Source organism: Rhinolophus sinicus, chromosome 2 (genome assembly GCF_057876585.1).
Source record: "Rhinolophus sinicus isolate RSI-liver-muscle chromosome 2, RSI-T2T, whole genome shotgun sequence".
NCBI classification, from domain to species: Eukaryota; Metazoa; Chordata; class Mammalia; order Chiroptera; family Rhinolophidae; genus Rhinolophus; species Rhinolophus sinicus.
Window position 1 is genome coordinate 136,237,264 of NC_142502.1, and position 13,503 is coordinate 136,250,766.

General features: G+C 38.4%; 1 protein-coding gene across 2 annotated transcripts; it reads right to left on the minus strand.

The window, feature by feature from the left end:
- Positions 1-1,370: 1,370 nt before the first annotated feature.
- Positions 1,371-8,230, minus strand: MRPL19 (mitochondrial ribosomal protein L19). Of its 2 annotated transcripts, none has more exons than XM_019719683.3 (6): positions 8,093-8,230; positions 7,791-7,908; positions 5,087-5,205; positions 4,747-4,881; positions 1,907-2,088; positions 1,371-1,776 (listed from the first exon to the last, which is right to left on the minus strand). In XM_019719683.3, exons 1-6 carry the CDS (start codon positions 8,193-8,195, stop codon positions 1,555-1,557), a joined length of 879 nt encoding a protein of 292 aa, XP_019575242.2. In that variant the 5' UTR covers positions 8,196-8,230; the 3' UTR covers positions 1,371-1,554. The 2 variants fall into 2 exon arrangements, with proteins under 2 accessions (XP_019575242.2, XP_074188341.1); XM_074332240.2 differs by having other exon boundaries at positions 8,084-8,230.
- Between the last annotated feature and the right edge of the window lie 5,273 nt (positions 8,231-13,503).

Genomic DNA, 13,503 nt, shown 5'->3' on the forward strand with positions numbered 1-13,503 from the left:
AAGACAGAACACTAAAAGTTTCCCAGAACTGAAAGATTTGAGTTACCATATTGAAAGTGTTCATCAAATGTCCAACATAATGAATTAAAACAGACCCACATCAAGACATATCACTGAAATTTCATTACCCCAAGGACAGAGACATTCTACAAGCTTTCAAGTCACATACAAGGAGCAGAAATCAAAATGGCGTGAGATTTCTCAACACAACTGGGAACGAGACATTGGAGCAATACCTTCAAAATTCTGAAGGAAAATTACATCCCATTTGATTTTATCCAATATCAAATATGATAGATATGCAAGGTTTACAAAAATGTACCTCCACACATACTTCCTCCAGAAGATACCAAAGGTTGTGCTCCACCAAAATTAGTAGCCAATAAAATGAAAAACAAAGAATCCAGAAAACAGATCAGCACAGACCACTGAATGCAAAACCCAAAATAACTGGGCACAAGCGCGTAGATCTGAGCAGCGATTCAAGACAGGTCGCCCTCATCCAGACCCATCCATCCTACCACCATACTTTTACCCGTGGAACAACCTGCCCAGGAGAGCCTGGCCCTAACTATCCATGTAGGATTGATAACATGGTAGCTTTCCATTCCATTCGCAACAAGACACTCGTATCACCCTACAGAAGTAGTTTTGATCCCCTCCTACAAGCTGGGGCTTGATTGATTCATCATGAGCTGAGAACTAGAAAATACAGACCAGTCTACTCCCTCCAACATTTCTGCCAGACGTCAGTTACTCAGTCTACGTGCTAGCCCTGCCAAATGCCGTGGCGAGCCTTCTATTTAGCAGAACTCACTCATGACCTTAGCCAGGAATTTTCTCAAAAGCGATTTTTGTAAACTCCATGGAAACTGAAGCCAGACGATGACCCAAAGGCTTTATGTTCTCCCTGAAGCCTTCACGTAATAATGACAATTAATATACCTGCCAACAGAGTTTTCAAAACTAAATATATTGTTTAAGAATACATAAGTACATAATAAACTAAAAGAAATGCAAGGGGAAGATTAACACAAAGTGAGGACAGTGCCTACAACTGGGAGAGGGGAGGGATCCAATTCCGGACACACAGGAATCTCCTTAGATCCTAAGTCTCCTGTTTCTTAACCTTCTTAGGTATTACTAAAAGTTTTACTTCTTAATTTGATGGTGGATACATGACTGCTCACTTTACTATTATTCTTTAAACCTTGTATTTTTCTGTATTCATAATGTATGTCACAGATGTAAAAATCATCCTACCCACTTCTTTGTTCAGATTCTAGGCTTAATGCAGAGCATTCTGGTAATAGTTTGACTGTATTGTAGCTTTGCCTCCAGTAAGAGAATGGACACCGGACCACTTGGCATGCATTTCTCTTTTTAAAGTAATAAACTGATGTGCTAATTTTATTTTTTTAAATAGTATTCATAAAATAATGAATGCTTAGTTGATTTAATGACTATGTCTTTATACATGAAATTAAACTGGTCTCTAAAAAAATCTTCTGTGAGTCCGTATATCTTCTGCAAGTAGCTAAATTCATTCTCAGATCAGGACTTTTTTGATGCTTCAATCTCATCCCAGATTGCAGCTTCCATTTTTGAAGTATCATATTCTCTCATCATATCAAACTCAAGCCACGGCTGACTCCATTTCTGAGCTTCTTTCATTTGCTCTTCAGTTAAATGAAGATCAAATCTGATTCCTTTAATATTAAATTTTGGACGTTCCCAGCGTTTGGACCAGGGTTTAGGCTTCATTTTTACTTTCAGCTAAGGAAGACAGTTAAAAAAATAATAATAAATTAGGCTGATAGTTATAAGCAAAATTCTTCTAAAAGTTTTCAGCAAGATGAGTCTTATTTTATACTTGAACTTTCAGTTCCAAAGGTACAACATATACCTGATTAACAGGAACTTCCTGGGTAGGTTCTTGTACTATTGGCTTCATATTCACATCGAAAGTGCTGTATTCAGGAAGGGCATCTCGTAAGTATAGCAGGCTGTCATCCAGCCGTTTCTCTAATTTGACCACTTGGATCTCTTGGATTCTAGGATTATAAAGTTCAAAGCAAATCTCAACACCTGAAAAAGAGAAAAATAACATTCTTACAATGTGAATCCTGATTCCAGCAGAAACTTCACACTAGAGTAAGAACTATTTCGTAAAGGAACTAGCACAGGGTTTTGCACATAGGAAATGTGACATGAACTTGTAATCTTTAAAATGAAGATGATTGAAAGAAACTAAAATTCATATAGATTAAAAAATAAGAAAATTGGAATTAGAATGACAGAGTCAAAAGAATGATGTCTTCCATAAATATATTGCGTCACATGTATTGTCATGTACCTCTTCAGTTCTGATAACATTAACTTAGTTGGAGAAAAATTTGAGTAAATTCTTCACTCTGTCATGTTGTTTATTTCCCAATTACTTAAATAAAACTATCTTCTACATTAAGAGCAACAGGATTAATGATGCAAAAAGAGTAAGTATATTTTTCAGTTCCAACTTTGGTTTAGAAGCCCTCATAAGGATGGCCTAGGTTTGTAACACTCTAGAACAGGGGTGTCCAAACTGTTTTCAATGTTTTTTACGAAGGGCCATATGCGGTAAAATATACAAACAGCTGGGCCACTCACTCAAGGTGAAGTACGTATTGCCTCACCTGGTTTATTTAAGTAAACTAAATATATTTTTGGAATTTGCTGTGGGCCAAATAACAATGGATTGCGGACCGTAGTTGGCCCGCGGGCACAGTTTTGACACCCCTGCTCCAGAACCTTTCAAATGAAGCAAGCTAGGAACAACTTTGAGTGCTTCCAAGATGCTACAAGTAATAATTTAAGATATATCATCTGTATCATCAAACAGTTAAGGGCAAGAGTGTATTCTGAGGTTTCCTGAAATAATCCCAAGAGAAATACAAATAGTAAAATATATGAAATTAACACCTATTGTTTAATACCTGGATTTAATCCAATATTTACTACACAGCTATTTTGGTCCAGGCACTGATTTAGGAGCTGTGCCTATAGCAAAAACAAAACAGGTAAGATCCTTCTCTTCCCATAAAACTTAGTCTAGTGGATGACAAACAATAAATAAACCAACCAACAGGATAATTTCATATAGTGAAAACAATACAGGGTGACAACATTGTGACTGGGGAAGAAGCAACTTTAAATAGTACAGTCAGAGAAAGCCTCTCTGAAAAGAGGACATTTACACTGATACAACAGAGGGCCAAGAATACTCCAAACAGAAAGAATGGCACATGCAGAGGCCCTGGCATCTTAACAAGTGTGCCATGTTGGTACAACCAGAAAAAGGCCCATTTTTGTGAAGCATAATAACTTGGGGGGCCAGGAAAGTAATACAAGCAGCGTCTGGTGGCATGGACAAGAGCAGCAGCAACGGAGATGGAGAAACAGACAAAACTGGGATACACTTTTTGGAGACTGAGCCATGAAAACTTGCTGGTTGACTGGATGGGTGAAAGAGAACAATGAAAAACAGCACCTAAGTTTTTGGTTTAAGTAAAAGGGTGGGGAGTATACCATTTATGGAAATAGAAGAAAACGTGAAAAGAACACACTGAGAGGGGAAATAAAGAGTTCTTCTGAACTTGTTTTATGCTTGAAAGACATCCAGATGGAGATGCCAAATTGGTAGCTGTCCATGCGAATCTGGAACCGGACAGGGTCACTACTCAAGATACATATTTGGGAATTGTCATCATAGGGGTAGTATTTAAAGCCAGTGGGTTAGAAAACACCACCAAAAAAGGAAGTATCAATGGGAAAGGTACAGGCAGGTGACAGTCAAAACAGAAGGAGCTAAGACTTTTGAGTATTCTGTGTCCAGCATTTCATGTGCAATCCACTGACCACAACCCTGGGGGATAGAAACTTTTATTATCTCAACTTTAAAGAAGAAAATCAAACCCAGGTTTTTCTGATTCACACCTATGCTCATACTTTCTATGACAAGGTTTCCCCAAATGTGCAACCCGATTGGATGCACAAGTTCAATCAATTGATCAGTCAGCCAATTCCTGCTGAGCTCTTACACGCACAGCACCCAGGTCATTACAGGATAAGGACCACAGCAATCACTCTCGTACGTTCAATTTTTTTTGAATATAACACTTCACTGCTGGAGATAATGAAGCATTCAACGTTAAGTACAAAACTTCACTGTTCTGGCCATTTTGATTCATAACCGGCCATTTTGATTCATAATCTTTCTAAAATTTTACCACTTGTTCCTCTGCCTTATTAGGCACAGCAAACATAATTTTGGCTTTTTAAAAATTCCTCTGATTCTCATAAAACTGATCCTTGTGGTGACTGGTGTAATATAAAGCAAAATGGGGGCCATTCATTTTAGGAGAAAGTAACTCATAAGGACATCATTATGTTTACAATGTTCTGATGGGTTATTTGCGCCTAAAATGTATGTCCCCACACTGCTGTATAGTCACTCGTCTCCTCCTATGAGATGCTGCCATAGTTTGGAAAGTCTACTTCTAACGGTTGTTGTCCCTGTAACAGAAGAAAGAAGTCTTCAAGAGAAAGCAGAGCACCAACTGTATTTAATCAACAGCCACAATTCGCATACCAGTCAGAGCCCCCTGCACTTGCAAGTTCCAGATGTCTTATCCCAGGACGCAGAAAACAAAAAAGAATCCTGAGATCACATTTTCCAGAAAATCAAAATAATGAAATGGAACCTACCTTGTCCTTCGATAGTATTTCTTAGGATAAAAGTAGCTCCAAGTCCTGTTCCTGATCTCTGGATGCAAATCCCCAGAAATTGGCTGGTTTTTCCACTGGCGTACGGGTCAGCCACAGTAACACGAAGAATGCTTCCTATAAATTCAAAAGTGACATGAACTTTCGCATACGAAACAAGCAACAGCATTTCTACATAACTTCATAACCTCCTGAAGATTTTAATATTAGGAATAAGTACCTCATATGGGCAAAACCCAGATATGTGAAAAAACAAACTTCTCTATGCCAAGAAAACTAACCCGCAAGCCACTAATAATGAAAGCACCCAGCTCTTACTGACCAACATAGAACTCTGGAATGTGGAGTACTTTTCTCCTTTCTAACATATCTTTTCTCTCTATTTGAAATTTCAGAGGATTTGTTCTTCCCCTTGGAGGAATGAATTCAGGACTCAAGAACCTGCAGGAAAAAAAAAAATTAAATGCAAACTTTAAAGACCATTAAAAAAATCTGTTGCTTTCTTTTTAAAAAAGGATTATGAGTTTGAAGTGTTTTATTCTTCCCTCACTACATAAGAAAAGTCAATCTTATTTCTAAAATTGTTGTCAGTGCTTATGCAGTTAGCTAACACCCTAAGTACTCACCTGGCATTGTGTTAAAAGCTTTATTAAACATTTATAGCATAAATTAATCCTTACGACAACCAGGTGGCTTTGGTGTCATCTTTTTTTCACAGATGAAAAAACTTAAGCTTGGGGAGGGTAAATAACTGACCTATTATTATATTAGCTATAAACTTATCAAGTCAAGATTTACATGTAGCCATATCTGGCAGACTCCAAAGCCTGCAACCATAACCACAGGCCTCACATTGAGCTGTACATGTTACAATAAACTATGCTGGAAAAGTTATAAACACATAAATCAACAATTGCAAACTGACTTTAAAAATAATTTCCCTATTCTCGTCTTTAACTGATTTTAAACTTATTATGGAATAATCTATAGAAAAGTATAAATAATACTACAATCCAAATTCATGTCCCTACCACCCATCTCAAGAAATAAATTATCAATGTGGTTGGAGCACCTGTGCATCCCTCCCTACCCCCACAGTTAATTACTATGATGGAATTAACCAAATTTGGCGATTATTCCTATGAATTTCTTCCTTTTCCTCAATTTTCTACTTTGAAATTTTTCAAACCTATCAAAAGTTGAAATAGTAATACAATGAACACCTATATATACTTCACCTAGTTTGCTATTTATTTGCTTTATATATATATATAATTTTTTTTCCTGAACCATTTGCAAATGGCAAGCTGCAGGGCCTTTCATCCCTCAATACTTTAGAAGGCTTCTGTTCAGAATGACATTCTCCTACATTTATTACAATTCCTTTATGACATCTAAGAATTTCAACATTAATTCAGTAATATAATCTAATACATAGTTCCTATTTAAATATACCAGATTGTCCTGGAAAATGTCTCTTACAGCTGTTTGTTACTCAATCCAAGCTACAATCAACCTTCATACATTGTATCTGGTTGTTAGTCTCTTTAGTCTCTTAAACTAGAACTATTTCCCATCTTTGTATTTTTATAACACATTTTTGAAGAATCAAAGCCTACTGTCTTATAGGCCATCTCTGGATTCTGCATTTATTTATTGTTTCCACATGCCTAGACTAAGGTTAAACATTTTTGGTAAAAATATTACAGAGGTGATGATGTGATCTTATTTTGCCACATCAGGAGGCACATAGTATCAGTTTGTACCACTATTGGGAAAGCTAGGTTTGACTGCTCTGTGAAAGTGGAAAATTTCCCCTGTACATTTTCTTATACTTTCCACATATATGCGTATATGCGTGTATGTCTGGTCAGTATAAAAATGCTACCACACTATATCAATTTTTTTGTAGGTTGCTTTTTTCACATATCATATTTGTGAAGTTCATCCTTGTCAGCTTTAGTTCATCCATTTTTCACTGCTGTATAACAGCTCATTATATGAATGTATTTGCCTATTCACCTACTGATGGACATCCAGGCTGCTTCTGAATTCTTGTTGCAAACACTACTTTTGTGTGCATTCTTGTACATATCTCCTTGTACTTATTACTTTCTTTAATTTGTATACCCTCCTGGGTGGAAAGGTATACACAACTTCAAACTTACTAAAAATTGTTTCCCAAAGTAGTTATACAATTTACATTCTATTTGACTGAATTAAGTGTTATCATTTAAGAGTGATATTCCTTTTCCACCTTAAAAAAAAAAAGTTGTATAAGGAAGTCTTTTATAAATCTCTAGGTTCCATAAATTCAAGTTTAACTCAGAATATTTGAAATGTTAAACAAACACACAAGCATGCAGAAATAATCCAATCAACAACCTAGAGTCCTTTCAGAAAGCCTATAATCTTAGGCTTTAGGGAAAGCCTAAAGTTTTCCCTCCCAAAGACTGCCTTTTTAAGAGGTTATTATACAGGTCTACAGAAACACTTTCTGCAACTCCTAAGTCATCTAAATTTACAGGTACCTCCAACGTTACCAGCATTCTTTTAAGTGAAACAGATTTTTAAGCACACTGTTTTGAAGAGTAAATTTCAGACACAAATTACTGGAAATTTTTACCACTGTACTGCATTTGCCAGGAAACGAAAACACGGTGAGTCCTGGCCAATGCATTTCCACCCAGGCGAGAAAAGATTGACTCCTGAACGTAAACGGGTAAAATAAGACGTGATTCTGAGAAAAACTCTTGATACAGGCCAAATGCTGGTGTAAAGAGCTTCAACTCCAAAGAATCCCTCTCTATTTGAAGTTCGGGTTTAATAAGACTACAGAGAAAACTCAATACGGGCTTGGGAGAAGAGAGGGAGATAAACCTGAGTTGGCTTTCACACGCGGACCCAACAATCCCGCACACAAGTACATAGAGTGGGAGTTGACGGTCCGGTTTACAGCCGAGATCTCTTTGATCGCGAGCGCACAAACACAAGAAGCGGGAATCGCGCCCAGGTACGGGCCTCACCTGGTTTCCTGGCGCGGGGGCCGGCGCTTGTCCACGATAACCGGTTTAGGCGGCGGCCGGAACGCGCCGGGTTCGGAAGGTCCAGTGCTCTGCTGCCGGCCCGGCCCCGCGTGGGCCCCTGCGGGAGCGGACAACAGACGTTAACACTACTCGGGCCTGTCCTGAGCTCGCGTGGAACCCTGCAATCTTCCCTAGCTCGCGGTCCCACTAGGGGCCGCCGCCGAGGTGTCCCTTGCTTCCAGGCTCGCCTACCCCCAGCCTAGCCCTTCCGCGCCCGGGCTCGCAAGTCTCACTCCACGTACGGCAGGCGACAGAGGCCGGCGCAAGGAGCAGCGTCCTGGCGGCTCCAGTACTCCAAGCCAGTCCCACTGCTGCTCCACAGCCCCCTGCAATGAAGGCCGCCATGCCTGCTGGTACAGACTGGTAGAGACTACAACTCCCAGTAATCAGTGCACGGAGATAGCGGAGTACTACCGCGCTATGGCAGCTGTTATGGGACAAAATACCAAAGTCTCTCTCTCGCGCGCGTTCTCTCTCTCTCTCTCTCTCTCTCTCTCTCTCTCTCTCTCTCTCTCTCTCTCTCTCTCTCTCTCTCTCTCTCTCTCTCTCTCTCTCTCGATTGGGGGGTGGGGGAGTGTCTCAGGGACTCACCAGGGTGGGGCAAGTGGTGCTCACCAGATTAATGTACATTCTGCTTTGATGCCAGTGCTGAACCTGGAGCTTCTCACTGAAGGCTCAGAGCACACTGAGGCAATCCATCACCCACCTGGGACCCATGGAAACCCCAGAGTTGTCCAAGAAAGACTGTAGCATGGGCCAGGCATGGCTGCTGGCCAAGAAAGAGCCTCCAGCCTTGTGTGAGTTGGGTGGGGGCAGTGTCCCAGGGAGTCATCAGGGATGAGCAAGCGGAGTTTGCAAGGCCCATGCAGATTCAGAAGGGGGGCTCAACACAGGAAAATTGTGCCTGCCTACCAGTTGATGGGAGAAAGATTCTATACAGGAAAAATGGCATCTCTCCCTCCAGGCCTCACCTTGCAGCCACACAACTCAGTCTCTCCCTGTATGTCTCTGACACATCCAGTATCACCATCCACCCCTGTGTTGGAACCCAGAGTGAGTGCCTGTGAGCAAGTGAGTCTGTGTGTTGGCCCTTTAAGAGGATAAGGCTGTCTGCATTTACAGCAACCTTTTATCTCACTTAAGGGGACAAAATCCACAGTTTTCACAACCAGATGTTGTGGGGGCTCTTCCTCTTAGCACTGGTACTCTAGGCTGGGGAGCCCAGTGTGGGGCTCAGGTCCCTCACTCTGCTCAGGGTGCATTGGCATGAGCATGATATCTCTCCTGATTCTCAACCATCACACTCAGGTATGGGGTTAGCATGTTTTGCATCTGTGCCCCTCCTATCAATTTCGATGTGGCTATTTCTTTATATCCTTTGTTATAGGGCTTCTGTTCAGCTAGTCTTCAGATGGTTCTCCAGGTTGATTGTTCTATAATTTAGTTGGATTTTTAATGTGGTCATGGGAAGAGGCAAGTACAGCATTTATCTACTCCAAGATCTTGTCCCCCTCTAATCATGCATTTTTTTATAGTAGTTTTCTCAATGAGAGTTTGTGGGTGGTAAATTCCCAGGGTCTTTGTTTATAAAAAAAAAAGTCTTTATTTCCCTCCATTTGGAATTATAATATAAGTACATTTTTCTTCCTTCCTTCCTTTCCCCACCCCCTGTTATTTAAATAAATAGAACAGTGGCATGTTGGAGTCCACTTGTACTGACACATGAGAACCAATTGTCTTTATTGCTTCCCAAATCCATCTTCAGTGACAGTTTGAAATTGGATGATGGAAATACATACATCATGGACATTTTCAAATGCTACAAATCAAAGTTTTGTTTTGGTTTTGGTTTTGAGATCTGGTCATTAAATGTTTGCCAGCACATCACTGTATATTGAGCACCTAAAATATGCCAGACTGTTTCAGTTGTGTGCTCCGTCAGGAAGGAAAACAGATAAAAATCCTTGTTTTTATAAACTTACAGTCTAGTGGACAGAGATAGCAGTAATTAATTATTAAATAGTTAAATAATTAATAGTATTTTTAATGATCACAATGCCTGTGGTGAATATATAAAGTAGAGAAGGGGATGAGGAATGTTGGGCGTGGGCAGATTTGCAAGGGAAGTCTTAACAGGAAGATGATATCTGAGCAAAGTTCTGAGATTGAGAGGGAAAAAGGTCTGCACATATCTGGTGAAAGAGTGGACTAAGTAGAGGAAATAAGAGCAAAACCCTGAGGTGGGAGGGTATCCAATATCTGATGTGTTCAAGGAACATCAAAGAGTCTACTGCGCCTGAGCAAGATGAAGGTTGAGGATGGGGTGGGGAAGAATACTTTGAGATAAATTCAAAGAACAAAACTCAGTGTGCATAAGGTAATGTCATTGAGGGTAAAGACTTAGCTTTTTTTTTCTGAATGATATAGGAAGACAGTGGGGGTTTTGGTACAGCAGTAACATGATCTGTCATAGATTTAAGGTAACCACTCTAGCAGCTCTGTTGAAAATAGACGCTAAGCCTTAGTGAAATGATTAACCAACAGAACATGGCATAAGTGATGTCCTAGGAATTTCAAGGATGAGTGATAAGAACCCTTGCAGCTTCTGCCTGTGTCTCTTGAATATTTACTTTGGGCATTAGCTACCATGTAAGTAGATCTAGGACTCTGAGACTACCATGCTGTAAGGAATTTAGAACCCTTCATGGAAATTGAAATGCAGAACTGACTCTTAACTGTAGAGCCACCCTAGCCTAAGCACCAAACCTGTAAATGAATAAGCCTTCTATGCCTCCTGCCTCAGACTGCCCAGCTGAGCATGTCACCCCCAGAACAGTGATAGCTGATAATAAACTGTTACTTTAAGCCATTAAGTTTTAGGGGAGTTTATTATGCAACAATGGGTATATTAAAGCAATGAGACTATATGAGCTCATGAGAGAGTGAGAGGAGATAAAGGAAGAGATCCAACATTGAACCCTGATATGTTCCACCATTTAGATGTTGGAGAGATCATGATGAACAAACCGCAAAAAATATTAAGGGCAAAACTGACAGTTATTATCCCTCCATGCTTTAAAGATTTTACTCTATTATCTTCTGAAATCTTTTTCTGGCAAAGATAAATCTCCTGTCAATCTTGGTATTTCATTTAAATGACATATCTTTTCTCCCAGCTTGTAAGATTTTTTATTTTTTTGATGTTTTACAATTCCAGTCTGTAGTTAAGTGTGAATTTATTTTTAATTTATCATAGAAGTTGGAGTCCATGTTTTATTTGAGGACATATGTTTTAAATTCTGGAGAAATTCCAGTCATTAATTTCGCAAAAATTGCTCTTCTATGTTGTAGTCTGTGAGAGTCCTGTTACAAATATGTTGACATCTCTCAATATTTTTCTCCATGTCTCTTACTACTCTAGACGTATGTAGGCATGTGTGTTATGTATGTATGTACATGCACATATGTGAGTGTGTGTATGTATTATTTTTTTCTGTCTTCATTGTTTTGCTTTGGATGAATCCTCAGACTATTATCTGATTAGATAATTCTCTCTTCAACCATACTCTTTCTCAAATTCATCTTATTCATTGATTTTAAAAGTTTCAATGTTCATGTTTTTATATTTAAAATTTCTAATTATCTCTTTTCTATGTCCACCTGTCCTTTGAAAAATTTCTGCTTCCTTTTATTTGATAATTTTCTTTTTTATGGCTTAATTTCCTTCATTTATGTCATTGAAGGACCTAAGATGTTTATTTAAAAGTCATTCAGACTGTTGTATCAAATTAATGTCACTTAGAATAAATTCAAACTTGTATTAAGTTTAATAAATGTCTTTCTTAGCATTAGATATCATCATTTTCTTTGGAATTTTGTTTCATCTATTAAATAAATTGGCTTCCCATGGGTCTTATAATCTGCTTGCCTACCTGTGTGCAGAGCTGGTAGTAGTTTTCTTCAGTCTGCTTTCATGAATAGCAGATCCTTCACCTAACCCTGTCTTCAGCAGTGGATCAAGCTTGGATTCCCTGCCCGGCTTAGTGGATCACTTTTATTCTGCATTAGTTCATAGGAGCTGAACTTCTAATTGCTCCTATTTACTTCTTGATCCAGACAGAGTCCAGGTGCCATTTTGCATTTCTTTTCCATGTTTGTTCCATTTGCCTCCTGTTTTTGAACCAGTACATATTTATGTATATATTTGCATATGTATATCTGTATATGTTTATCACTGCTATGTATTTGGAGCAGAAGGAATATTTCTAAGTATGAATTTGCTGGTCTATCTTCCCTGAGTTTTTGCTTTATATCCTTTTGTTGGAGGTTAAGTGAAGAGTTGTTACCTGAATTCTGCTTATTGACTCTTTTCCCCTCTTGGATTTTTGTAAATAAATTAGAGTCCAAATCTGAATCAAGGAGTACAAAGTGTTCTAAAGTACAGGCCTATCGAGTAAAATGAATTGGAGAACTTACTGGGGCCTCTTCTCTTTTAACTAATCCTAGACCTTGGGATCTACTAACTCTGACTTCCTCTCCCACCCCATCCCACTTACAGGTCCTGAGGCTTAAAATGGTAGTCACTCTTTGCTGGAGTGGTGGTGGTGGGGGTCCCTACCTTGATGATCTTACCTGAAGAGCTAAGTGAACCAAGATGTCAGGGGATGGGATGTGTTTCACAGAAACTATACCTATACAAGAAGGTATCCTCTCTCTCCAATTTTCCAATTATATTTGTCACTCTTCCTTCCTATAGAAAGATCAGTTCAGATTCTACACAGGGCCTGGAAGTGTTTGTAGCTGGCGTGTCCATACCCTGGAAAAGACATAAGGAGCTGAGAATACAGTATTCCTTTGGTACTTCTGATCCAATAATTCCATTTCTGGAAATCAATTTTAAGGAAATAATCAGAGATGTGGTCAAGATTTATGAATAAATATATTTGCCTTACTTTTAATTATAATAGTGAACAACTGATGGAAAACCCTAGTGTCAAAAAATTATAGTTGATCTGTATCATGGAACATTATGTAGCTTCTATTTTTAGGGTAGTTAGTGACATGTACATGGTCACAATATAATATTAAATGGAAGAAAGCAGAATCAAATATATAATATATGCTATAATTTTAAATTTTAAAACAGAATAAGAAACAGAAAAAGTTTACAGAAAAAAAGAATTGGAAGAAAATATGCCCATGTATCAACAGGTTTCCCTTTCTTATTTTCAAAAATTTCTTAGGTAAGTATAAAATACTGTTACAATCAGAAAAAAATACATTGTTAAATTAAGAGACATCTGTTCCATAATAGATAATAAATTTTGATATATAAAGTGACACAGTAAATAATCGGGGATTAAGCTGATATGCAAACACTTACTATTATGAAGAAGTTTTATTGTGTGTATATATATAACTTTCTGTTCTAGATAGTTAATGTAGCAATAGGAAATGAATATTAATTGTTGCCTATAATATTTAAATTTTGCCTACGGGCACTTAAAATATCTCTAGAGGAAATAAGATCACATACAATCTTTGGTTTTTCTATAAAGAGATTGTTTTTATTATGTGTAAATACACACAATTATTTAAAGTTAATAAATTTTTTATTTAGGAATTAACCATGTTGTAATTCTTTCTACTGCCT